General features: G+C 41.8%; 3 protein-coding genes across 5 annotated transcripts in view; 2 read left to right on the top strand and 1 right to left on the bottom strand.

The window, feature by feature from the left end:
- Nucleotides 1-1801: 1801 nt before the first annotated feature.
- Nucleotides 1802-9999, bottom strand: gpr142 (G protein-coupled receptor 142). 3 transcript variants are annotated; one of them, XM_056365625.1, is made up of 3 exons: nt 9871-9999; nt 4197-4351; nt 1802-2760 (listed from the first exon to the last, which is right to left on the bottom strand). In XM_056365625.1, the coding sequence occupies exons 2-3, from the start codon at nt 4333-4335 to the stop codon at nt 1802-1804; spliced, it is 1098 nt and encodes a 365-aa protein (XP_056221600.1). In that variant the 5' UTR covers nt 4336-4351; nt 9871-9999. The 3 variants fall into 3 exon arrangements, with proteins under 3 accessions (XP_056221600.1, XP_056221602.1, XP_056221601.1); XM_056365627.1 differs by lacking the exon at nt 9871-9999 and adding an exon at nt 8779-8988; XM_056365626.1 differs by lacking the exon at nt 9871-9999 and having other exon boundaries at nt 4197-6299.
- A 5611-nt stretch (nt 10000-15610) lies between these two features.
- btbd17a (BTB (POZ) domain containing 17a) lies at nt 15611-21129 on the top strand. The gene is made up of 3 exons (XM_056365619.1): nt 15611-16998; nt 18755-19049; nt 20025-21129. The coding sequence occupies exons 1-3, from the start codon at nt 16920-16922 to the stop codon at nt 21097-21099; spliced, it is 1449 nt and encodes a 482-aa protein (XP_056221594.1). The 5' UTR covers nt 15611-16919; the 3' UTR covers nt 21100-21129.
- A 2370-nt stretch (nt 21130-23499) lies between these two features.
- The window catches only part of map2k6 (mitogen-activated protein kinase kinase 6), a 28447-nt gene continuing 24182 nt past the window's right edge, over nt 23500-27764 (top strand). The window contains exon 1 of the mRNA XM_056365628.1: nt 23500-23827. Within this exon, the coding sequence (XP_056221603.1) occupies nt 23737-23827 (91 nt within the window). The 5' untranslated portion in view covers nt 23500-23736. The remainder of the gene's footprint in view (nt 23828-27764) is intronic.

Raw genomic sequence — 27764 nt, 5'->3', positions numbered from 1 at the left:
CCAACCTATTACAAACTAAGTATAGTTTGAAATCTTAAAGTTCACTTTTGAATATTTGCAACAAAGAATCTGTTTGTGTCTTTGAGGTTTCGTATTCAAAACAAAAACGTATTTTTGCAATCCCAATTTAGGCCGCATTTACACACTTTAAGCAACTTTCAATTGCAAACTTAATATACTTATATTTAATTAAACTGGTTGATGAATCATGGTTAATTTTCATAGCTATGGAGCCTGGGATTTCTGTCAGTATCCTCTTAAGACCTAATGTAAATTTTAAAGCTTTCAAATTGTGGCAGTGAAATGTTTCCGTACATGTGAGATAAAACAAAGTTTCAAAACGACATGAGTTGCTTTCTTCCATGAAAGCTTCATTCAAATATAAAGCTGTCGTTCAAAGCATAATTCCATCATAGAAATAAAACAGCGACAAATCCAGCAGATGTTCATATCTTAGCAGGGACTCCACAGTATGTGAAACTCAAATTAGCATTAACCAGCATTAAATGTGTCTGTTTTAAAAATCTAAACTTAAAGTCATGGCATGTGTGAGACGACAAACACAGCTCATTCAACACGAGAAGTGAAACTGACAACATAATTCACTTTCCCCAAGGGCATTAATTAAAAAACATATACTTGTCAACAACAGATGGTGTAAAATTATATATATGCAAATTAGCAGTTAAGTGCAGATGTCTTGTTTTTCACTAACACTGACACAACAACTGATACAGTTAATTTTTCATCAAATTACAGTGACGTAACATGAAAATTCCTGCTGTGGCAAATGGAAATGTACTAGCTGACATTTGTGTGTGCGTGCGTGCACGTGTTTGCACATGCACAACAGTGTGTACCAGTCACCATCAGCAAATCTACAGTGTGTGTGTGTGTGTGTGTGTGTGTGTGTGTGTGTGTGTGTGTGTGTGTGTCTGTGTGTTTGTGCAGACCATCAGGCTAATCTGTGGTTTGTTTAGCCAGAGCTGAGGCCCTGTTGGTGATGTAGTGGCGGGTGTGTTTGAAGAGCAGGGTCTTCACTCCTGCTGCTTAAACGGCAAGCTTTCATTTAAGGCTCCATCGAGTTGCATTTCATGAAAAATAAACACTCGCCCCAGCAGCTGTGGTTTTTGTGCCTGGCAGTTGGCTGTAGAGATGGAGTACGATTTCTTTGCTCGATTGGCTGTGCTCAGCGAGGCAGATTGTCTTTTGGGCGTTCGGCATCCTTACACAACTGCAGAAAATAGCAGCCAGTTGAAATTAAAACTCTTATTTCTCCCTGCCTGCAGAGTGTATTCAACACACACTGAGGGAAACTGAATGCAACTTGATGTCATAAAAGCGGGATTACATGTAGCAGCTTTCGAAAAGTCATTGTTTAATATTCCCTCTGTTTCCTTACCACAGATTTAACTACTGATTTAATCCAAGAGAAAACAAATTGTTATTCTTTCTTTTCTCTCATAACAGTATAAAAAATATTTTTTGCCACATTACTTCCATGTATGGAAACGAAAAAAATACCAAAAACCTACTTTTGTTTTGTCAAATTCTGCGGAAGAAAAATAAATAGGTTGTCATCTTATCTGATTTACATGGACAAACAACACCCGCTGACATTACGATACAGAAAACATACTTCTTGTGAGTTGAGTTCATTTCAGGGCCGTGGATAGAGCTCCCGGCCTGACTGGCAGCTGTCCACGGTTGTGGCTGGAATGCAGAGTGCGTCCCTGGGGTCAGGAGTGATCAAGGACCGTGGGATGATGGGTGTTTTGGATTAAGAGGCGGGGTCACGGGGTCACGAGGGCTTTCTGGCCCTGCGAGGTGACAAGGGGGTGGAGTCACGCTGTGAGCGATGCTTGTTCCCACTGTACAGAGAGGAGATGGAGGCATTGGTGGGGGCCTGCTGTTGTGGCAGCGCACGGCGAGGATACAGCGGGCCCCCCCTGAGCAGCACGACGTCACGCACGGCTCCACGGAAAGGCTTACTGACGAAACAGTAGAGGAAGAAGTTGACAGCGGTGTTGAGCATGGCCAGCATGTTGGACAGGTCGTAGGCCAAGTGGACCCGCCAGTCTCTGTGAACTGAGGAAACGTACAGGTGGTAGATGACCACGATTGTCCTGGGGGCCCACAGCACAGAGAACACAGAGGTGATGGCCAGCAGCATGGCTGTGGTTTTCCCAAGTCGCCGTGGAGGTGCCGACTTTGGCCCGCACTCCTCCTGGCAACGCTGCTGCCTCTGCCTCACCCTCAACGTCTGAATTATCAAAGAGTTCAGCACCAAGAAGATGCTGCAGGGCAGGAAGTAGATGATGGTTACATGTGTCCATATGAGGACGGTGTCCAGCGCCGTGGGCGGGTGGCTGTTCCTCCACATGTCCGACCACCAGAAGAAAGGCACGCCCGACGCCAGCGACAACATCAGGACCACTGCGATGATCTTCCTGGCCCGTGCCGGATAGCTGATCTGGCGGTGGAGGAGGGGGTGGCACAGTGCCACGTAACGGTCCACGGTGAGGGGTACGGTGGACCAGATTGAGGCGTGGTTGGCGGCGAACTCTGCAGCGCTGACAGAGTGCAGCAGGAGTGCAGGGACATCACGGTGAAAGACCGCCGTCTCTAGCAGGAAGCCGACGAAGATGATGAATAGCTGAGAAAGGATGTCCGAGCCCGTCACTGCCAAGAGGTAGTAGTACAGAGCCTTCTTAGTGCGGGACGCCAGTCTGGACAAGGCCACCGCCGTCAGGATGTTCACTGAGAGAAAGAAATTAAATTATTGTATTAGGTTCTACTTCCATGATATTTAGCTGCATGAAAACATCTGGGAAATAAGGCTGTTCACGTACGTAAAGACTGAGAAGAAGTTCCAGGCTATAGATAATGTATGTTCTAATACTTTTATTTTGTAGTCTTTCAGACCGATGTTCTGTCATTGGATAATCTCAATCAAATACAGTTAATTAAAAGTCAAACGTAAAGCACTACTCTGCTAAGGTAGGCTAGGCTAGCTTTAGCACGAGTACGCCACTTCTTCAGAACTTCATAATGACTGGATTTTTACCTACTGCCTTATTCATGTGGCATAACTACTATCAAGTTTGGTTATTTAGCAAGATGCCAATTAAGCAAAATTTATATCTTCAAAATTAAAGTGCAGTAATTGTTAAATTACTTTTTTGAGCTGCTTACACTGAAATCCTTAATTTCTTTGGCAAAATATTTTGGTCATGTTGTCTTTGGTAAAACGACTGGATGAAGAAATCTTCCTTTGAAAGGCTGAAGTGTAAAAACTATGCATCAACAGCAGTGTAAGCTACAAACCATTGATTTGTCTCCCTGCTGCTAATACAGTATCTCCTCTGTACGATTTACAGTATCTGCATGCTTTTTTTTCCTTATCAACAGCAGGGTATTTTCACTGCAGCTATTGCGACACCACCACCAGTCTTAAGACTCCTTCAGTCATACAGATGTTGACTCTGGCACTCTGGCCTTTATATTTATTTCCCTTTGGGGACAATTACACGATGTGACCTGGAGGTCATCTGGATGCTCTGTTGACGCTTGTTTTGAACAGGGCTCTGCGTAAATCCCTGATGGGTCAATAATAATTTGCTGCCATCGACTTGTAGACGAAGCACAGTAATCAGAACAATGGTGGTGTGAAGACTTTTAATCAAAGTGACAGTTATTTCCTCTTCCTGGATTATTGAGGTAATACATTTTTTGCAGATGTCGGAGACAGGTGGCTGGATGGATTGATAAATACAAATAAACACTAACTGATTATTAGATCATTAATTTAATTATTGTAACCTGTGAAAAGAGCAATCAGTGCTTGGTTCTGTTCTGCAGCAGTATATTATCTCACTGGTCCATTAGAGCAACAGTAATGTACCTCTAACTCACTTGACTATTGATTTCTTCTGTCGTGTGCAGTTCCCACTTCTGTTATAAATAGATATCAGAGATTTAAAGAGTGCTCTGTTTACGCATTGACTGTGGGTTACTGCAAATCCATCTAATGAAATGATGCAGCTCATTTTCTGGCCTTCGTGGTTCAGTTCACTTAATATACAAGAGAATTTTATTTCTTACCATTTATCTTGTTTTTAGGTATCCACCATCGTTACCACATCAAAAGTTGGAGTCAGCTGATAATTTAACTACATCACAACATGATGGCGCACCTGGTACTCCCACGCAGAGTAGAATGCTGTAGTAGATGACAGGGATGAAGCCCAGCACACATTTGGACTTCTGCAGCTCCTCAGGTTTCAGGCCCAGCTCCTGGCGGCCGGACGCTGTCACATTGGGCCAGTCGATCATGACCTTGGCGCTTCCCCTGGAGAATACGGTAGAGACAAGAGTAATGCTTTCAGCACTCAGTCAGAGTTTCAACTAAGAAAGGGAAATCTGATGCCTGTTGGATTTAAAATGTGAGTCTGCTGATATTCTATACTTTTCATATTGTCAACAAATCCCATGAAAAGACTAAAACCAAATCCTGATATCTTCTTCCTCTGAGCCATAGTTGCGCCACTGTTGTTCATAAACCATTAAAAACCCATCAGTGAGTCACACTGTTGCTCTGGGTGACATGTTCCTTCATCACCATGAACACACACTGTAGTTTATTTTGACTCCATCACACGCCATCCTGCTGCCCCAAATACTCACTGGAGCACCAAATGTAGATTAATCCGCCTTGGAAAATAGTCCTCATCTTATGCACCATTTCCTACTGTTTGAGTAACGTTTATAAAAACACTATAGTGACCAGCTGCTTTAGGAAATTAATGAACAAAAAAACTATGCATTTGTGACTTGTTTTCAAAGATTTACATATTCATTGGGAACAAATGGGCTTGGGACCAGATACTAGAGTATTTGCCAGAAAGTATTGAGAGCTGGTTTTGAAGGAAAGCTGCTGTGTAATACTAAAAATGGATTTCAGTTCAATTCAGTTTGGCTTAAGCAGATACATTTTTAAGGCTTGAAATTAAAATATTTTGTGCTCAGAGGGAAACATCTTTTATTTAAACAGCTTGAAAGGAATCAATTCATCAAAAATTAAAATGCATAATTTTTCAACTGAAACTCAGGCTAATTAAATTCTTTTTGGTGGATTTGAAGTTGGGTCTGTAACCAACGATTATTTTCATTATCAATTAAACTGACAATAATTGTCTTGATTGATCATTTGATCTATAAAACATCAAGAAAAGGTGAAAAATGCCCATCACAATTTCCTCAAACCTGTCAATTTTCTGTTCTGTTGGACCATTTTTGGTTGAAAAACTACTTAAGCGATTAATTGACTGTGATTAATTTTAGATCTAGTTTGTAGCTCCACAGGTCAAGGAGGCTAACTTATTCAGTAGCAGGGAAATCTAGTGCATCTGGTATGATGTTTCATTTGCATAAATAAAATAATAAAAACAAATTAATAATAATCTTATTTTTTACAAATAATTTGGTTTGCTGAGGTCAGGAAGGAAATTATCACTTGTATGAATATATCAATCTGATATGATATCAGGTTTTCAACAAATGATCATTTGCAGACGATGATGTATCTTACATCAGCGTAATGTCGGGTAAATTATGTTTGCTCAGCCAAACTGCTGTTTTCCAGAAACAAAAAGTGGGTGGATCCACACAGTTTGGACTCAGTCAATTAAACTTCAGGTTGACAACAACAGATGGGCCAAGGCGATGACCTCGTCGCCCTCCACCCTCCCCTGAGTCATTATCACCCTGTCTCCCCATCTAACCTTTTCACCTGTGCGCCATCCATCCTGTTTTTCTCTGTCTGTCTCTCCTCTGCCTGCTCTCTTAATTTGGTTCACTCATCCATGAAGCCATATTTGGACTGCGTTATCTCCCAAGCTTTCAGTCACAAACCATTTGGAGATGCTCGGCCAACGTAAACATCATCATGAAGCCACAATCACCCCATCAGCGAATCTAGCTTCGCGATGTGAGTGAGGCAATCATTACCACTAACAGTTTGTCATATTTAATTACCGACATTGTAAAAGCTATTTATGTGCCAAAACCCTGTGTGTGCATTATACGACTGGCACATTTTACGACCTGTAGCAGGAATGTGATCATAAAATAGAGGCACATCAAATATCTCCCTGCTCAGCTCAACACATTAAACTGGACAGAAGAGGTAGAACTGAAAAGCAATAATGAGGATCAATGGTGTAATTCAGTATAGGACAGAAAGGGTAGAGCTGTGTATGATGATGCATGTTGGTGACTGGGCGTCTGAATTCTCAGGTCTAAAACATCTTGTGTTTTAAGAGAGACAGAAGTGAAAGAGGATCAGCGCCTGACAGTGAGATGATTTATTGTGGTCGTCGTGGACAGAATTGGCAGACAGGATCGAGAGATTTGTCACTGGAGATGAACATGTTTGATTCACAACTTCTAAAATTGGCTCCTTGATTGACGTCATGAGTCAAAGGTGACTGAAGCGCTCTGTGCTATCTTACCTATGTCTCATTTCATCTCCAGTCTTAAAACGATTTGGATATTGCTAATTTCAATCTTTTATCTGATGTTTTTTTATATTGTATTACACATGGGCACATTTTGTTCTAATAAAAAAAAACTTGTTTCAACGTTTTTCCAAAAAATTGTCCATTTATGTTCTGGAGCTTTCCATCATATCACTTAATGATAATCTTCTTCAGCAGATGAAGTTCTTCCAGTTCTCATTAAACTGTAAGTGCTCAATTTTCCAGTTTTCTGAGTAATTCAAGAACCTTTTTGTTCATGTTGACTTAAAATTTGAACTTAATATTTTATTCTTAACCATGGAAACAGCAGCTAAGGGAAATAATAGAGATTTTTTTATGTTTCAGTTTTAAGCCAACAAGGACAAAAAAAAAAGGTCATTTAAATGCTCAGAATAAAATGAGAATTTTAATGTCGGCATCTCCATGACATGTCAGGTATTAAAAGTAAAACTAGTATTTTATACACCAAATAATACTCATGCTTTCATCTGTTTAAATTGGAGGATACCAGATTATGTGTTGTAGTCTGACAAAATGCCTTCATACTTTATGCTGAATTCATTTGCTCTATATCTGATGTATTTGTCTTCATTGTTGTGATAAGAGGTTTTTTTTTTTTTTATTGCTCCCACTGTTTTGGCACCAGGACTATATCTTGGCTGTCAATTAAAGGACACGCCTTGAGGAAATGTTCGCTGAATGATGTGATTCTGCTGCTCATTGGTCACTTTGTTTATCAACAAAAACATTCTCATATTTCACTCTTTGTTATGTAACAGCGTCCCATGTGCTGAGATAGGATGTCCTATTCAGTATTAATAGGGGTTCAACTCCCATAGGATACTGTACAATCATTCTTACAATGTGTGACCTCAGAGATGGACACACCTCTTTCCCTCTGTCTGCTACAGCACTGCAGTGTTGGAAATGATATGAAATGAGCATAACTTGTGAGCTTGCAGGCTGAATACAGGATAAAAGGTGTTTAACCCAAAGAAAGATGATTTTCATTAACAATATTTTAATTTAAATTTTTTATTTTCTCTATTAATTGATAGTTTGGTCTGTAAATTTTCCAGAGCCGTCAGTCTAAAACACAAAAATGTCTAGTTCAGCAAATATTCACATCTAATGAGCTGCAACAAGTGGATTTTCAACAAATTTGTTTAATATACTGTACGAGTTAAAGATTTTCAGGAAATTAAACCTTGTTTTCAGTACGATGTATAGTCAGTACTATACTGCAAAATACATTTAATTCTGTAATGATCTCTCTAATAGATCTCTCTAATATGACGGATTCACAGAAAACCATGCATGTAGACGTTTAATAAATATTTGCTGTAGTTTTAAATTGTACTTGATTTTACCAGCAGTCCCCACAGGTACCGCCAAATCAACCACGACTTAAATCTTAAAGGAGCTATATGTAAGATTTTGCTATGACTACATAGCTAATGTTAGCATTAACAGCTGTTTACTTACCAGTCTAGAAGAAACGTTACGAGTTCAGCATCAAACTTCATTCCTTTACTTGCCAAGAACTGTCTCCAACCCTTTTGTTTTGATAATATTTGACTTCTTTTCTTCTTCTGAAGTTAGCATGTTAGCTAGCCTCGGCCTGGTTGGCCTGTCTTGTCACTTTCCAATACCGAGTCACTGTAGCGTCCAGTTTTCCCCCGAAGAAGTAGCTGCTTAAAGGACGTATTATAACCTCTTGTTTTATAAATGATGGTTGAAGCTCTTGGCAAGACTGGTAAGTAAACAGCTGTTAATGCTAACGTTGGCTATGTAGCAATAGCACAACCTACACATTGCTCCGTTAAGGATTATAACTTCAAACATTTTATTGATTATCAGAATTATCCTGCTTTATGTTGTAGAACCTGTTGCATTATCAGCTGCTAAAAGCAACACTTTTACGCAATTATATAAGCAAATGGGACCTTGATCTTTAGACTACAGTTAAACTTGAGCATCAATGCTGCAGACACACAGAAAACAAGGCAACATTGCTACTGGAGGCCTGCAAGGACAACTTTGTCTTATCTGCTGAGACACCTGATCTATTTCCTCCTGAGCCTTGTCTCAGGACCAGCAGTGAGAAGGATGATCATTATGAATTAGAAGGTTGTAAGGTTGCCAGCAGAACACGGCACCAGGGACAAGTAACTACAATCAATATCCCAGCAGCCACTTCTTTGAGGTCTTTTTTAATCCTTAGGGCAGCAAATGAAACCTTGAATCTTGGAGAGCTCTTTGTCCCCTCACACTTTCTTCTCTGGGAAATTTCCTGTGAAGACTTATCGTCACGTTCGGTCCCTCGGGTGCTGCAGATTCTGTAGGTGGAAATGGAGCTGTTCTCACTTCAGAGGTGTTTTATCAATCCACTCTCAGACAATTACAGTCTCTCTACACTGGGGAAATTAAACATATTGACATGGAAACAAAGTAGGTTGATTATTCTGCTCCTGTCAAGTGTCAGCAGACAGTGTCCTCAGAGGAAGCAGCCCTACAGCTGAGCAACTACAGTCTGAAGATCAGAGGCCGAGGGATGTTTCTGATTAAGACTCCACTCTGGAACGTCTTCCCAGGGTTGGGATGCAGCTGGAGGCTACAGGACTTGGCTCTGCAGGGGGCTCAGTGCCCAGGAAGCTGAACTGAACTCTATCTGTGCTCCACTGAGCCCTCTTAATTATTCATCGACACAGAGCACCTGAAACAACAGTGCTGGGAGATAAAGGGTGCTGCCAGCATAACTGTACAGCAAACATTGCTGCTTCTCATGAGAGCGACGAGGATGCATTTTGGTGTTTGGAGGGAAAGTGCCGGAGAACAGCACTTAAAGAATTGTCCTCATCGTGCTGCTGTGCAAGGTTCGTTCATGAGGCCGACATCCCGACCCGTGGTCAGTGTTGTTAGGAAGACAGAATCCAGGAGTGCAGTTTGGCAGCAGAAATTACAGGCTAGCATAATGACAGATGTCTCCTCCTCAGAAGATTTAGGAGGTGAAATAACACAAAAACACTGCAAGTAAATTCTATAAATCTAAAGGCTCTGAGTTCAGTGCGATGTCAATTATGAAACAATTGGATGTGATAAAATCCAGACTATCTCCCTGCTTCCTTAAATAACTTTTATAATAAGACTGTACCTCGCACGAACATCTGAAGTCAGTGATGTATAACAGTGCTGATTGCACAAGAAACAGAAACATTTCATGGTTTTACAGCAGAGCAGCTCAGACACTTGTACATAAACAGCGGATGGAGAGAGTTTTCTTTGACTTTGTTTGTCCTTGTATGGTTAGTCTCACCGTCTTCGCTCTTACCTTCACATCCAGCTCACACAGCGACTCTCCACCTGGGTTACAGCCTGTCGTCCCCCCCTCCAGAGGCTTCTACCGCGTCCCCGACATCGCTGCTGGACACACACTGAGGAGATGTGGAGGAGGAGGGAAGAGGAGAAGTGGAGTCCAGGCAGCTGGTACATCACTGCAAGGAGTGAGCAGAGGGAGAGGGGAGAAATGAGGCAGAGGGGAGTGAAAATGTGGGGAGGGAGGGGTGAGAGAGACAGGGAGAGAGAGAGAGACGTTTGGATGGAAAGAGGTGAATGAAAAAGAGAGAGATGAGGAAAAGCGGGAAGAGAGAAATACAGGAAAACCTGATGGAAAACCACATAAAGTCTGACAGGGGGATAAAAAGCGGTGCAGTGTCTTGGGCTGAGTTCCAGTTCCTTAATGCAGAGGCATCAAACAGGGATTTAAGTGTGTTCACGCTGGAAAAGTGACAAAATAAATATACACAAAGCTGTGTCCAAATTCCACTCTACACACCAACAGTATAACCTACATATGGAGTCATTGTTATTGTGATGCACTTAGAGTAGAAGAAGTCCATGTACTTCTGTGTTGTAGTAACAGATAATGATACAACTGTCAAAGCTGCAGTTTGATTAATGACTAATGCAACTTTAAAATGTCATTTGAGCTTCATGAAGAAAATGCGAAATGTTTTTTCCAACCATTTTACTCAATCTGTGTGTGTGTGTGTGTGCGTGCGCGCGCACAGGCACGCACACACTCAAGAGAGAAGAAAAACAAGAGTCTGCAGCCATGCTAGTAGCTTTCTGAGGCTAACCTTAACATGCTCACAACGAAAATGGTAACATTCTGATGTTTAGCAGGTAGCCTTTAATATTTGCCATGTTGTCATCTTAGTTTAGTGTGTTAGCATGCTAATATTTGCTAATTAGCATTACAGATAAATACAGATGAGACTAATGGAAATATCATTAGTTCTGCAGGTGTTTGGCCATAAACCAAAGTACTGGGCAAATTAAAAGTTTGACCTGATGATGGCGCTAGATGGAAAGTCGTGTTAACCAAGGTGATTACACTTCATCCTGATGGGGAAGTGAACGTCATGGCAAAAACCATAAATGGTGGCGCCGGAGGAGAAGTCACAGGATCGGCAGAGTCAGGATACATCCTCTGGGGACCATGGAGATCTGGACCAAACTCAATGGCACCAATTCAGTGAACCAACTGACTGACTGATCCTTACAGCTGTGTAGCTAGTATGGCTAAAAATATGGGACTAGAAATAGTCAATATGTAGATGAAAAAATGAACACTTGATTTATGAGTCTGCTGGTGATGGACACTGTTGACCCATAAGGAGACAGAGGAGCCAATTAGTGCCAGAAAAAAATTTGGAAAAAAGGTTCCTGCTTTATTGACATTTGATGGCACAAGCTCTGTCACAATATTCATCCAGTCTATTTATAATTAATATTAATGTAATGTGTTTTTATGTACACTGTCTGATGCACAAAACATAATCATCAATCAATAAATGAAGTTCGACAATAATTAGCCAATTTTACAGGAATACATAACACAGTATTTAGCATGGAAGTGGGACAGAGTGTACCGCAGTCTGCACCAGGTTAGCTGAAGTCTCAGAGGATTAAACACACACACACACACACACACACACACACACACACACACACACACACACACACACACACACACACACACACACACACTCACTTGTCACACAAAAACTGACCCTACCTTGTGGGGACCACAGGGAGGTGCATCTCTGTAATGTGAGACATTTATGCATCTACAACTTGATTAATACTGGTCCACACACACACACACAGACACACACAGACACTAACAACAGGCAGGGACAAAAGAGTAATGACACCCAGCAGCAGCTTATTAATTAGATGTTTGTATTGGTAAGAGCATTTGAAACAAACACAGGAGTGAGTGGAATCACTGAGATCAGTGGATCTGAGGGGAGATGAATGTGTCCTTAATTTAGCTAAACCCTTTGAGAAAGCTCGTCTCACGGCTGCAAGTTGTTGATGATAGCAAAGCTCCAAAGCAAACAGTGCATTAAATGAGCAGATGTGAGGAACTAATTCATCCATCAGTTCGGTCTGTTGACAAACCATTTGCAAAACCTGAGGCCTACGTGAGCTCGCTTTGACCCCCGTCTGGCACCCGTCACCCTGCAGCTGCAGATCAAGTTATGTGCTTATATCTGACATGCAGTGTTACACCTCTGACCTTACACTGCAGGGGGGGAGTACACTGATGTAAATAATGAACCGATCATACACAGACGTGACTCTTTATTGATCAGACCTATTAGATGGGAGGGTGATGATGCAGAGGGAATAAATATGAGGGGTTAAAATGACATAAGAAGAGCCCATTAAAAGTCTGGTACTCTACCATTTGTTTCCTGGTTGAGGTCATTTCAGAACATTTTTTATGGCTCCATCAATACACAGCAGTACTGTACATCTACTCTGACAGCTCTGGGTCAAATGTGCTGGAACAGGATCAAAAATGAAAACTTCTATTTCTAAACCAAATAAATGGTGAAATGAGCGAAGATGAGACAGTGGCCCCAGTGTTAAAGGAAAAATCTGATGATTTTCTATATTTCATCTTTCATATTGTCCTGAAAAGACAAAAACAAACAACGTGTGTAAATCCGATATGTCTTATTCCTCTTTGCTGTGGAGCTCCATGTTGTGTTTTAATCTGCCACTGAAAATAGTTCCAGACAAAAGCACCATTTTCTTCTGTCTGAGTTACAAACAACTATCACCAGCTGTTTTAGGAAATTACTGAGGGTTTTTAAATGTCTATTTTTTCCTCTTCTTCTGTGTTTTATTTGAAGTGTTGATCTATAAGAAGATAGATTTGTGGTTTTAAAAACCAAAAACCATCTCATTGTAGTTTCACATCTCCTCTCTCAGGCTTCTCTCTGGAGCTCTAGTAACAGGTCGGCGAGCCAATCAGAAGAGAGGAGGCTCTGAGCCTCTCTTCTGATTGGCTGACTGTTTTCTGAACCAAATCCCGCAAGGTTGGATGGTGGGTCCAGGTGGACAGGGCTTGGGGCATGGCTGAGACAGGTGACTGCTTTGTTGTGACATCACAAAGTTCCAGAAGTCCTGACGGCTGGTTTTAAGGCTCAGTTTCTGAATACAGGCTGTGTGCATTTCTCTGTGGACTGAAGCTTTGATGCTTTCACAGTATTAATATAGAACCTAGACCTGATCTATGATCAAACAACACATGGACATCTACCTTTAGACTATATGGGACCTTTAAAAACACATTCTTCTTGATCTCCTTGCACTTTGGATAAAAGTGTCTGTCAAATGAATTAATGTAAAAAATGAAACAAAACCCTTGCGAGTCATTTTTAAAGATTTATGTCATACAGTTACATCATGTGGCGGAGAGCCAGAGGAGGTCAGAGCAGGAAAGTCAGACACAAAACACATTGTTGGTTTTGGACTTTTCATGGGATTTGTTGATAACAAGAAAAATATAGAAACACCAGACACAGCTTTGACATTAGTGATGCTATTTACATGTTATGAGACATTTGTGAAGCTCACTTATGAGGGTTTACATGCTCCTGTGCAGGCTAATTAAAAATTAGTTTAAAAGTTAAACATTTTTCACCTGATACAGTTTTTCAACCTGTCAAATTACGACTCTGCAGAATGGCCAGAAAACTCCAGGAATCAGATAAATATTAACAGAAGAAAATCTCCCAAAATGGAAATAACATTACCTCAAATATGTACTGAACTTGGGTAAATGTACTTCCTGCCTCTGATTACATAACTGTGGATTTACACAAGTAGGTCATATTCAATATATAATGACCATCTCTGTAGACGACGTATAACTCATGGATCCAATTTCACGCCTGCGGAGTCAGTTGGCACCTTAGATTTATATTCGGCCTCCACCAGCCAACGCTCAGCTTATCTGCCACTAAAAGACAAACCTTCCTCTGCTGCTGGAGCTGGAGCTGGAGAGAGGGAAAAACAGAGAGAGGAAGAAGCTAATGGAGCCAGTGAGATAAACTGATGCTGAGGCAGGTCACCTCAGTCTGGTTCCCTGCCATAACCCCAGCTCTCCAAACTGTCTCTGTGCAGCTTTCAAGCAACAAGACTCTGAGTGGCAGTAACATGAGCAGCTCTCCAGACAAACACTGTCACCTGACCTCCGCTCCGACACACACTCTCACCACTGTGTTTGGCAGCCAAATCTGTGAATCTTTGATTTAGACTTTTTTTGTGTAAAGTCTGCACATCTGTAAACAGGGGTTTTGTTCCTTCGGTGTGTAAATAAAGTTTGAAACATAGATTTATGTTTTTGTTGTATTTCCTGTTTTCTTGAGCTGTTAAATGCCCATAATTCACTGCTTCTAATGCACATGACAATAAACTTCAAAATTAAATGTAGAGATGAATGTCAATCCGACCTCACAGGGCTGTTAGACCGGTCACAGCTCGCTCTAATTGCAGCAGGTGAAATCTTTTTGAGTTAACTGATATTACATTTCAATGCGATTAATGTAATAAAACCAACATGATCTACTGCATCTGTATAGAGTAATTCATTCTCAACAATCAGTGCGCAGAAGAACAAAGGAACTGTAACAACATCTGTAAAAGAGGGAGGAGGGAAAAGGTTCTGGATTATAATAGTCTATTAAAATATTATCTATTTTTAGATTTTTAAGTTCAAGAAATGAAAAATCTTTGGTAACTTTTTTTGCCTCTGAGAAGTGAAATAATGTAGGGAAGCTGTGAAACATCAAACAGTGGCTGCAAGAGATGAGTCTTTGTCTTGATTTACAAAAGTTGTTTTACCGAAAAAAGAGAATTTGTCACACTAGTTAAATTCTTTTGAAAATCTAAAATGACTGAATGGCTGCTCTTTGATGCGACCTGTAGGTTTTTGACTTTCTTGTGTATTGTGATGTGCATGTATGTATTGTTGATAATGCCAGTGAAGATGCCTTGTGCCTTCTCTCAACCTACTACTGCCTGACTAAAAGGGCTCCTTTTACTGTTATTTTTATTTTACACATGAAATTCAGTTCACTTAGTGAAAACAGTTGTGTACAGTCTTCGGTGGGTTTAGATGAGTTTTACCAAGTCTGTGAAAATAAAGAATATATTGTAAAAAAAATAAATGAATAAATAAATTGTAGCTTGGAAAACTAGTGGCACTGAGTCTTAAAGATATTTATGATTTCCAGGAAAGAAGGGTCTGTTGAAAGAAGCCATCAAGTTGCATTATACATGGGAGGAGTAGGATTCACTGTTTTTGAAACTTGACCAATAGTAGAGACTAGAAGTGATTATTCTTTCTTTTAAATCTGTCTCACATAAGTCCCCCAAATTTATGGAAATGTAACACTGGATCATTATGGTATACCGCTTTGTTTTCCCCCTGATGTCATTCTTTCCTTCTTTTTCCCTCCTTTTCTTAATATTCTGTCCATTTATTTAATACGTTATTTCGTGCTTAACAAATATGTTTTCAAAGCGAGAAAGCCTCAGAGTACAGTATCACAATGAGACCATGATTTAAATGCAGTTTATCACTTGAATCTTGGTCACCGATGAGACGCAGCTTGTCTGCCCTCTAGTGCACATAACCTGTAAATACAGTAAGCCGTACCCCCAAATTACAGAATACATATATTCTCATTGGTTGCATCTTGTCAGGCTGATAGATTTGGTTTCATAAGCCCCCCCCCCCCCTCCAGTAGAAAGTAGCTCCACTGACAATGGATGACAGCAAGGTTAGTGGATTATCCATGGTTACAAGATCATTTATTTTGTGAACAGAAAAAATAAAATATCATTAACTTCAGTTTATTGTACGAGGAGAGGAGGCAGAAATCTCAGACACATATAGGACTAGAAACTACAAGAGCTGAAGGAGCAAACATGTCTTTTCTGTAATTAAAACAAAACAGATCTTAAAGGACGTAAGGATCAGAAGTTAAAAACCAGAAACATTCTCATCAACAAAAACAGCTCTTGCTGCCACAAACTGTGACTGTCAGTCAAATGTTTTCTGGTTTGTTGAGGAAAACCGTTTTTAACTTTTTTTTGCAGAAAAACAAAAATGAAAGAAACATTTTTGCACAAGCACGTTTCAGAGCGCTGTTCCTCTCTACCCAAAAGTCAGACTGGGACAGAGGAACTCATCATCGATCACCAGGCCGGGGTCAGCGACAGTGACATGACGCCGCGACACACATCCCAAACACAAACAGCGCTGATGTCATGATTTCACCTCTGTGGCTTTGGCACCGACGTTTTCTCCTGAACAGAACCTGAATTCTGGCTCATGATTATTCATCTTTTCAACAGGATTTTTGTCAGAATCATTAAGAGAGAAATATCGATCTGATAACTTACCCCCCCCCCCCCCCCCCCCCCCCAACCCCCACCCCACCCTGATGAAGCGTGCTGTGGCCTGGAGCTGCGAATAAATTGCTTGTGTTGCTGTGTCACGCACATGTGCTGAACTGGGTGAACACACTGACACACATAACGGCATGTGGAGTCTAAACTGAATTCTTAACACTGGTGCTTCAGATCTGACAGATGTCTCTGATTGGAGCAGCTGAAAGGAACCAAATAAAGTAAAATAATAAAATAAACCTGCAGTTTGATCAAATAACTGAGTTTTTACTCAAACAGCTGTTTCACCCCCCCCAGTCTCCCACAGCTGTCTGAGGGCCTCCTCACCGAATCAATGTCACGCAGCAGCCGTTGATACCCAAGGATAGGAAAGTGAGAATCAAAGTGGTAGCCATGGAAACAACCCAGGCCTGTTTCCACCCACCGATCGATGAAGTTCTGTGAGTCTGTAGTGTGTGTGTGTGTGTGTGTGTGCGTGTGTGTGTGTGCAGAGGAGAGGAGAGGAGAGGAGAACCCCCTGTCCCACATTCACACAGACACCTTTGTCCTCCACAGCCGAGCAGACAGACGCAGAGAGAAGAAGAGGAAGACGACTGAGAGAAGATGGTGAAACGCGCTGCTCAGGTGCATGCTGGGATGCTGTTAGTGGCCCTCTGTCTTCTGCTGGGGGCAGCTGCTGCAGGTGAGTTCAGTGTTCAGGGTGATTTGTAGTCTGATCCTCGCGTCTGAGAGAAAGGATGCCTCTGTTCTGTTTGATGATTCTGTTTTTACGCCAGAGGCAGAAAGTGGAAATGAGCATTTGATGTGGCTTCTAAAGTGATAATAGTAATTATGGAGGGATTTCTCCTCATGGGAATAAATGCTTCACTTAGTTCAGCTCAGTTTAGTTGTGTATTTAAAGGTCTGGTTCACTTTTTAACAAAATAATAGAAGGGACTCTGTTATGTTATTATTAGGGCAGGGAGGAGGGCAGATCATTTTTTTGTCTCCCTGGATTTATATTTTGTTTCAGCCACAAGGATGTAACTTTAAAGTCTGTGTGTCTGCGTTATTAAATGTCCATTATATCAGCAAAACGTCAACTTTAAAAAGACAGAGCAGCTGAAATATTCTCTATGTTTCTCTATGTTTCTCATGATTCTCTTCTAATGTGCATTCAGGAGCTTCATTATTGTTGCATTAACATATTAAGTCCAAATGGCTTGTAGCAGTTAGCTGTTGAATTACTATGATGTGTTTTTTCGGGGGGATGATATTGTTATTTTCCAAAGAAAATAATTCTAATAATTCTGTGGAGAGTGAAACTTAAGATTCACCCCTCCCCATTCATGATTTGTTACAGTCTGTAACAAGGTCCTTATTCCAAATCTATTACTTCAGGTCTATTAAGATGTTGAGATGAAATGTTAGGTGTTACTTTCTTTCTTCTCAAAATCATAACTTTCTTTTTTTATGTTTCAACTTCATTCTCAGATTCTCAATCTTCTTTCTTTCTTCTATAATTTGTGTCAGTCAGTTCTTTAATATTTTCCTTTAGACTCTCAACCTTCATAAAACCAAACAACGTAACAAAGGAGATCTCTGACTGACCACACTAACTATACAAGCTGAAGCTAATAAAAAAAATCCTCCTTTCATGGTGGTTATAATGTTTTGTGGTCATTTTGGAGGATGTAGTTTTTGGTGCTGTTGATTTTCATTACATTATACTGTCAGGTGTTTCTATGATCTTTATCCAAAACAGTTATACCAGCGTGGAAACACCCCCTCCTCCTCAGGATGACTGAGTCAAATCAACTCTTCTAAAACAGTTTCAACATTATAACCTTCCTGGATGTGGGATTCATTATTAACTGACTATATGTGAACACACTGAACCAGAAACTGTCCCTAGTCCAGGCTGTGATTTAAAGGGAACACCAGAGGCCACAGCTGAGTTCACTCTGTGCTGTTTTTATCAGGGGGGGGGGGGGGGGAGTGCCTCATATTCATCAAGACTGAGACAGAGGAAGCACATTAAATTTGATCATATGAATCCAGGCTCAGCAGCAGCCCAGCAGTAACAGTTACAGTAACAGTAGGAGTGAACCCTGCAGGGTGGAGGAGGGGGTCGGCGTTGGCGGTGGTGGTGGTGTGCTACAAAGCTTTAATTAAACGTGACCCACGATCCCTCATTATCCAGGCGGCCAGAGCAGCTGGACTGATCAATGACATGGATTAGGATGATACTGGCCCACAATTTGTCCTAATAAATAACTGACATGAAACTTCTGCACATCCCTCCAAGAAACTCTGCTTTTTCATTTTGCTTTCAAGTCGTCAAATTGATTTTAAATTGTCTTTTGCAACCTTTTAAATTATGTTTTATTGTATTTTTATCTATGCAATTAATTGCAAAGTTATTTAGTCCACTCCCTCCACCTTTTCTCCTCCACCAGGCATACTGAAAGTTGACGGTGCCCAGGATGGAGGTGGCAGCGGCGGGGACACCATCAGCCACTCCCTGACCCTGGTGCAGCGTTTGGAGGCCCTGCTGGTTCAGGGGAACGGCAGCGACGTGTCGCTGCGGGTGGAGACGCCCAGCGCGGACGAGGTGAAGACGATCCAGGCGCACTCTCTGGTGCTCTCCCTGCAGAGCCCCGTGTTCGAGGAGATGCTGCTGAGCCGCAACGGCAGCACGCTGGTCTTGAAGGAGAGCGCCGACTGCGCCGCCGTGTTTGACAAGTTCATCAGGTGAGACGGGAGGAGAGTGTGTGTTCGTGTCTATATGAGGCAGGTGTTGTGTGTCCTTGGAGGTCACATCAACCATCAGGGCCTTAGATGATGAACTCTGCCACTGCGGACCTGCAAACAGTCAACAGCAAAAAGGGGAATCATTTATTTTCTCTATAATTCCATCCAATAACACAGTGACAGAATGTGTGACTATTTTGGTCGAAGTTTTCAAACACTTCCTGTAATAAAACATCTAAAAGCAAAAATCTTCTCAGATGAGGGTCTGTGGTCTGATTTGTGTCAGTTAATGGTCCATGATGGGAAAAAGTTTGAGAGCCGCTGATTTAAATCATTTAAAGCTGCACCAAATAATATTTTTATATTAACAATGAATCAAATGGCTGTGTAACTTGAAAGGGTTTATTTATAGTGACATTCACAGAGACTCTGCAGCTCTACAAAGTTTTTTTTAATCCTCTTTTAGCTCATTGTTTTGGTTTTAAATCCCACAACTTTACTGGTTTGGTTCAGTCTCACTTTGGTTTCCAGCAGCAACAAGCTCTAATAATAAATCCACTGTACACAACCTGCCCAGCACCAAGCAGCAAGCAGCAGAGTGGTAGTGGAGTATTTAGCAGTTAAAGATGGTAAAGAGGAAAATGGAGGCAAGTAAATATTGGACTTATCACAGGGTTGTCTTGTGTCGGCCGGATGTGTAAACAGGCAACTACTTGCTCACATGTTGGCCATAACAACTTATAAGATAATAATGTTTGTTAAGGTCGTGTTTTTCAGCTCAGTGTGAAGTTCTTCTGCCCCCAAGTGGCTGAAAAATAAATCACTGCAGCTTTAAAATAGTGGGTCATATATAATTGGGGACAGAGTTTGAGGTCAAATGGTCAATATATGTATGTAACAGGAAGTAAGTTCAGTAGCCACATGTTGTGCTTCAAATGCTTCTTGGTTCAACCTCCTCTTCCTCTCTCTGTGCAGATATCTGTACTGTGGAGAGATTTCTCTGCGTCTGGATCAGGCCACGCCTTTACACAAGCTGGCAACTAAGTACCAGGTGCTGGGTCTCCAGCAGGGCATCACCCAGTACATGACCCAGAACCTGGCCCGGGACTCCCCCTCAGGCCACGTGGCGGGCTGGTACGAGTACGCCCAGCAGGCCGGGGACGAGACTCTGCGGGACAGCTGCCTCCAGTATCTGGCCTGGAACCTGACCTCGGTGCTGCAGAGCGGAGAGTGGGTGACCATCAGCAGCCAGCTGCTCATGTCGCTGCTGCAGCGCTCGGACCTGATCCTGCAGAGCGAGATGGAGCTGTTCTCAGCGCTGGAGGCCTGGATTATTCAGAACGAGCCGGACAGTCTGACGGCAGAGAACGCTCTGAGAGCTGTGCGCTACGCCATGATGCCTCCACGAGACCTCTTCCGCCTGCAGACCCAGTCCACAGTCCTGGCTCGGTATCAGGAGTCAGTGCGCGACCTGCTCTACATGTCCTACCAGTTCCATTCAGCCTCGCCGCTGCACATGGCCAAGTACTTTGACGTGAACTGCAGCCTCTTTATGCCCAGGAACTACCTGTCGCCGGTGTGGGGGTCGCCCTGGATCATCAGCAACCCCACGCGTGACGACCGCAGCACCAGCTTCCAGACCCAGCTGGGGCCCAGCGGCCACGACGCCAGCAAGCGGGTCACATGGAACGCCTTGTTCTCACCTCGCTGGTTACCCCTCAGCATGAGGCCCATGTACACAGAGACGGGCGCCATGCAGCCGACCCGGGTGGAGGGAGGGCGACCACGCATCATCATCACCCCGGCCACGTCCAGCGCCGACTTTGCCGGGGTGAACTTCCAGAAGACGGTGCTGGTGATGGCGGAGCAGCAGGGGAAGGTGGTGGTGAAACACGTCTACAACTTCCACCAGAGCACCGAGGAAAGCGGAGATTTCTTAGCTGAGGCCGACCTGTACCGCCGGACCTCTGAGTACCTCATTGACAGCTCCCTCTTCCTCCACATCGTGGTGAAGCCACTGTACCAGACCCTCATAAACACCAAGAACTGACCCCCCCCCACCCTCCTCCCCGTGTGACCACCTTACCTCACCGCACACAGTCCAACCCTCTGAAGCGACATCATATCACATCATGGGGATGTGGATGTGGATCCTCCTCATGTGTGATGTTTGGATCATTTGTCTCACAACTGCTGTTTTCATTGGGCAACTAACACACCAGAGCATCTGAGAGCTTTGTGTAAAATCACGCTGAGTGTGCGTGTGTCGTGTCTTTTGAAGGATGAGGCTGGTGATATCTGGTGAAAAGACCAAAACCAACAATGAGTTCCTCCTACTCACAAGTATCATGTGTGTATCCAGAGCCTGATATATCTGATTCCTCCATGGTTTCCAAAAGCTACTAAAAACACATCAGTGGGACACACGGTTGCCATAGGTGACGTGTTCCTTCATCAACATGAACACACACTGTAGTTTATCTTGATTCAGTCTCACACACACCGTCCCTCTGCTGTAAGTATTCACTACAGCACCAAACGTGGATCCATCCGCCTCTGAAAATAGTCCCAAGCTAATGCTCTATTTCCTCCTGTTTCAGCGATGTTTTCTAAAAGCTGCAGTAACCAGCTGCCTTTGGAAATCACTCAGCCTTTCTTGAAAGTGAAACTATATATTTGTGAGCTGCCTTTTAATATTCAGAAAACAAACTATTGCATTGATGGATTTGGTCTTTTCATGTAAAACATAATATCACCAGCCTTCTCCTTGATGCTTGAGGTTGTGTTTCTGTCAAGCTGTCTTTGTATTTAGTTGTATTTGTAGTTTTTTTTTTTTATATATTGGTGCTATTATACCCCATTTACAATTAAGGGGTCACAGTTGTAAATCAGAACCTGGTAAACATTGTTTGGTTGATTAGGTCAAAACCTTCATTTGGTTGTAAAGTGAACTCTTTTAAGACGTCTTAGTTACTCATAACTGTTGTTTCAACAATATTGACTGTAAATCCACATATTGCTAGGATCTGATGAAAGTCATTACAATGTTAAAAACAGCAGTAATAAGTAACTAAGAGCTCGAAAAGCTTTCACTTTTCAACCAAGTTTAGTGCCGTATGAACCTACATGTCTTTTCACCTGTCAATCACCACTTCATTGTTTACTGGGCTCCAAACGTTCATCCTGTTGAACTTCAGGTTTCCATTAGGCACATTTTCATTATTTATTTTTACTTTAGTCGTAATTTATTTACAAATCCTGTAAGTCTTGACACCACGGTAGATGTCAATAACTTGTCATTAGTTGTTGTGATTGAAGTCGTTAGATTCACTGTTGCATTAATCAAAGGTAGCTGATAATAAAGATTTTTACTTAAGTTTTGAAACTAAACTGATTGATGAAATTCTCCTGATTATTGTGTTTCATGATTTCACTTCACTGCCAGATCCAGAAATAATTCATTAGCATTCAGGTCTTTTACATTAGTCGAGTCATTATTATTTATACAGGCCAACATTAGTAGTACAGGTCATGCAGAATGTCTCCTTTCAGTGTGTTAAAATATTATACATGTATTAGGCCTGTATAGGATTATTACAGTTGCACTGACATTAATGCTTTAATTTGAAGTACATTTACTTAAACACTTTACTGAAGTACAATTTTCAGGTACTTGTATGGTCCTGAATATTTCTATTTTCTAATTCTTTATATTTAATTACATTGTACTGAAAATATTGTCCTTTTTAATTCATGACATTAAAAAAAATCAGTAGTTTCAAGTGATTTTATCGATTAAGATTTGACAAAGCAAACATTTAATCAGCTTGTAAATAAATACAAATAAATTATGATGCACTGTTACATATCAAACTAGCCAACTGTACATAAAATATCCCCCACCTTGATCAACTACAATATTAAAATACTGCTTACACATTAATGCATCAGTAGTAACATTGCAATAATACATAACAATATAACTGTTAAACAGGCCATTCTGTATTTTAATTTGACATTTAAAGTACATTTTACTGAACTTTTAGTGAAGCTTAGGGAGAGCAGGAAATTTAATTAACATGAATAAACTGTGTTATTACTACTTTTACTTAAGTAAAGGATGTTTAGACTTTTACTACCACTGTTGTTTGCTACTTTAACCCATAATGCATCAGGTTTTATGAGCTGATCATATGTTTTATGTAAAAATATTAGTAACTAAAGCTGATAAATAAAATAATAGACTAATATTTGCTACTGAAATGCAGCGGAGCAGAAGATCAAATGTAAACACTTCAGTAAAGTCGGTTACATGTACCTGATTTCCACCAGATGTTAACAAGCTCGCTGCTAATCGCTGTAGCACCTCAACGACTACATTTCCCACCGTCCTTTGCGCTCCCAAGCAGGAAGAACGTTCTCTCGCAGGGGCTCACACTGATCCAAGTTAGGAGCTTTCAGCTGCCAGCCTTGGCCCATCATGTAAGTGCTGCGGAGAATTCTTTGCAGTGCAATTGCAAAATTACCTCTTTTCCCGACGCCAGTGCGGGTTGTGCAATTGTAGCTGCGCTCTTTGCACCGACACGCACGCTCCGGACGCAAAAAGGCTCCAAGTGCATGAAGATCGAGGCTTGTATTTTGCATCTTTGTTGCAAAGGCAAGCCGCTGAAGCTCCAGTGCGAGGGCGATGGAGGGAGGGAGTGAGAAAGAAGGCAAAGTCTTTTGTGCTTCCCCTCCCCCTCATCAAAGCAAAGGGGAAATGTCTCAGCCAAAGGGAGGTAAGAATATGAAACCGATCTGTGCAAAACTACCGACACACAATCACTGCTGCACGGTTTGCAACATGCACCGCTGCAGCTCGAGCTCGGCCGGTGCATTTTAAAGTTCGATGGTTTAGAAGGGTCAGTTGCATTTCCTGTTTGAAGATCTTCCCCTTTGCACAGTTCCTGGTAAGACGATGCTGTGTGTACTCACTCGTATTGACGCTGTTAGCGGGGCACCGACGGGGATGTTGAGCACAGGGCGCCTTCAGTGTAGTCACAAGATAGACAAGGACACTGCAACTCTTTATGATCAACTCTGCACGAGTTGATGCACGGCTCGTGCACACTGCCTAATGGTAAATAATGAAAGCCGTGTGTCGCGTGCAGGGCGGTTTGGTGCAGGAGATGTGACAACCTGCAGCTGTCAGTGGACTCTGAGTTGAAGTGTTTACTGGCTGCAGATTTGTTTCTGCTTATGGGAGAGAAAATTAATTTCTAATAATAGAATAGATTGAGAGCTTTAAGGTGCTGCTGACTTTTTATATTAAAGCACAAAGTCCCAGTCTGTCAGCTGCTGCTTCTGTCCAGGACACTGGATATGTGTCAAACCCCTGGGTGCCTGTCCACTGATGTGCAGCTTTTCCCCCTCAGCATGCATAGGAAAGCTTGTGTGTCACACTTTGACCCCAACTTTATCAACATGCAGCAACAACAGTGACATCCCTGCAGCCGGACAGCTCCGAAGTATCATCAGTGAATGCAGCCTGCAAGAAAAGAAAAGAAAAAACAGCTGCAGTGAAAACAGCTCAGGCGTTTTTTCCTCCCCTCGCTGTGTTTTCCAAGAAGTCCAAAGTGAGGCTGGTTCATTGCACAACATGCAGAACACACACAAACATATGCACACACACACACACACACACACACACACACTCAGAGGCTGTGCAGGACCTGAGCAGGTAGGAGAGAGAGAGCCCCTGATGGTCAGAGCCTCGCAGTGTTTATCTGCTACAGTCAATTGTCCTCCCACCTACACACAGGAACCGTCTTGTTGCAGCCAGTTTGTCTTGTGATAAATAATGCTCTGACATTTTTACTTTGTAAATGAACGAGTCGTTGGGGACTTTCCTCTGAGCAGAGGTGGCTTTCTGTTGTCGTTTCACTGATGTTGTTTGGTGCAGGAAACGGTGCACATGCAGATCTGTTGTCGATTAATCAATAAGTTGATTATTCACTTAATCAAGTTGTTGTCCTGACTTTTTATTGGACTGCAAACATAGAAAATTACTTGTGTAAGTTAAACAAATGGCTCTGTTGAACCTTTGTGAAGCATCAATCTTTACTGACATAATTAGAGCTACAACAGTTAGTCAATTAATCAGTGACAGAAAAATATTAGGCAACTGTTTTGATTATCGATAAATCATCAAAGGTCCTTCCCCAGTTCCACTTTGTCATTTGTGAGAATTTGCTGATTTTCTTATGTGATTGTAATTTTATATTTAAAAAGTAGACAATTTGATGACATCACTTTGGGGTTTAGGAAAGTGTGACAGACTTTTTTTCTCTGTTTTCAGACATTTTATGGACCAAATGTGAAAATAAGTGATAATGAAAATAGTCAGTAGTTGCAGCCCTACAATGGATAAGTCATGAAATAATGATCATTTAAGTCATTTATTGAGCAGAAATACAAAACATTTGCTGTTTCCAGCTTCGATAACATGAAGATTTGCTTTGTTTCTCGTTGTCAACTGGAATCTTTGGGTTTTTAGATGGTCGTTCAGTCAAAACAAGTTAATTGAAGTTGTAGAAAAAATAATAAACAGAGCAACTGATTATGAAATGAGTCTGTAGATGCAGCCCTACATCCTAACCAGCGTCATTGCTACAGTTGTGATTAAAAAAAAAAAAAAAAAAACACACACATTATTCAAATTAATTCATACAAAACCCACGTGGCCTAGTTCATTCACTTTTCCTCCACTGTCTCATTTGAGTGACGCACTAACAGCTCCGTTAGCTAATGTTTTCCTTTTTAACCACTGCCCTCTCTCTGGATCACAGTCATAATTCTGTGACGTGTTGATCACCTGCTAACAGCTGACTGTGATCTGTCGTTGTGGTTGAGTCACTGTAAAGCAGCTGCGATTTCAAAAAGCAGCAGCAAACAGCCTGAACTTTAGTCACAGTTTGACTCCATAATGACTCCACACATTAGTTACGTTGTCATGGTTATCTTCTCATCTTGGCTGATTTGCTTCCTCCATTTTGTGTCAACACTGTGAATTTTGAATTCGAGCAGATCATTACTAAGTTAGTGACTAGCTTGTGAGCATTTGGCTAAAGAGTCAGAAGTTGCTGGTGGAGACCAAAACAGAGCAACAAGGAGAGGACCTATATTCACAAATTGGACTGAAACATGACTCCAAATGAATGCTAATGTTGCTCTGTGTTTGCTAACACATTAGCATACATTAATAGGTGATAATATGTGTTATGAATGTTATGTTTGGAGCTTATTTCACTGCACCTATGTGATAAAAAAATCAGTTAATGGAAGTTAAAAAAATTATTAAAAAATTTCTTTGGCCCCTTTTTTCCAGTTTATCAAAAGAAGCTAAATTTCTCAGATTTTTAATGTCTATTTTGTATAAAATTGGCAAAAATTGAATTAAATCAGGAACTGACGTTTCAGACGTTTCAGACCAACTCCTACACGTCTCAATACAAACACATTTAGGTACCAAACAGATCCAGGTTTGACTTTCACTTGCAGGCCGATTCAGATAATGCAACACAGAATTAGTGTGTAACATATAACTACTTGAGGAAATGAGTACAAATCTGCTAAGCTGAAATAAGCATCACGTCCTTGTGCTTGATGAAATGCAAGACTGAGCGCAGTCACTTCATCCTGCTGCTGGTTTCCTTCTATTTTCATATCATTTAGCACAGACGCATGTCAAGTCTAGCGTCTCCGGCTGCAGCGCTGCCTGTGTGGCCCCGGACACTTTCTGCCCTTTACCATTGTGCACTGTGCTGTGGCTGAGTGCTGTGGTGTGCCGAGGCTGTCCGATGGCAGCGTGACAGCGGCCCTCCCAGCTCGTGTCCCCCCCCTGCAGCCTCGGCCGGGCCCTCGCGCCCCTGCACAAATGTCCCGTTTGTCATGCAAATGGAGGCTGCGTTTTCAGCCGCACTGATACTAAATTTGCTGTTTCGACGAGCTGATTGTTGGTCTGCTTCCAGGCCTATAGTGGCTTTTTTTGCTGCAATAACAGTAGAATTGTTCAGAGCATTGTTCAGATGATCCACTAACTGTACTTCTCTTTTCAGGGGGGGTGGGGTTGACTGAGTAAGCGTGCATGCTGCAACTTCTCTGGTGGCAAGAACCATGAAATAATTCCTGTTTGACCCAGCTTTGTTGCAGACCTGCACGCAAGCAGAGGTGTATAATGCAATGGGTTTTTTTTTTTTTTTTGCTGTTGTTTGTTTTTTGATGAGACGTGAATAAATCCAGGTCTCGGTTTGAGGTTGTGATGGCAGCAGGTTTCCAGATTTCGCTGCTAAGATGGGATGAGAGTGAGGGTGAGGATGGCGTGAGGAGGAAGGAGGGAGGGAATGCTACTCTGTAGCACAAATTCGCAATGTAAAGATAGTGGAGGCAAATAAATGAATTTACTGCTGGTTTATCCAGACGTTAATCTGCTCCGTCTAACTATTTTTCTCACCCGTCATCTTTTTAACTTTCAGCTCTTCATGTATGCACATTGTAGAAAAATACAAGTTAAGATTTGGTCCCTTTACTCTGGAGGGAAATTTATTTTCACTGCTCTATATATTTACACTTTGCGATCATCCTTTTCTCAGCTACAGCAGACGTATGTCCGTCTTTCTGTTGAACACAGGTCTGGATCTGAGACATCGCTGTATCTCAGCCCGATGACAGAGAACT

Source organism: Seriola aureovittata, chromosome 21, assembly GCF_021018895.1.
Source record: "Seriola aureovittata isolate HTS-2021-v1 ecotype China chromosome 21, ASM2101889v1, whole genome shotgun sequence".
NCBI classification, from domain to species: Eukaryota; Metazoa; Chordata; class Actinopteri; order Carangiformes; family Carangidae; genus Seriola; species Seriola aureovittata.
This window is presented reverse-complemented; position numbering and strand designations above follow the sequence as displayed.

Bases quoted from the DNA above. Each gene is read 5' to 3' on its own strand.
- gpr142 (XM_056365625.1), bottom strand. From the start codon at position 4,335: ATGATCGACTGGCCCAATGTGACAGCGTCCGGCCGCCAGGAGCTGGGC. The intron at 2,761-4,196 runs GTGCGCCATCAT...TCTTTCTCTCAG, and splicing joins ACTCTGCGTGGGAGTACCAG to TGAACATCCTGACGGCGGTG.
- btbd17a (XM_056365619.1), top strand. From the start codon at position 16,920: ATGGTGAAACGCGCTGCTCAGGTGCATGCTGGGATGCTGTTAGTGGCC. The intron at 16,999-18,754 runs GTGAGTTCAGTG...CTCCTCCACCAG, and splicing joins GCTGGGGGCAGCTGCTGCAG to GCATACTGAAAGTTGACGGT. The intron at 19,050-20,024 runs GTGAGACGGGAG...CTCTCTGTGCAG, and splicing joins GTGTTTGACAAGTTCATCAG to ATATCTGTACTGTGGAGAGA.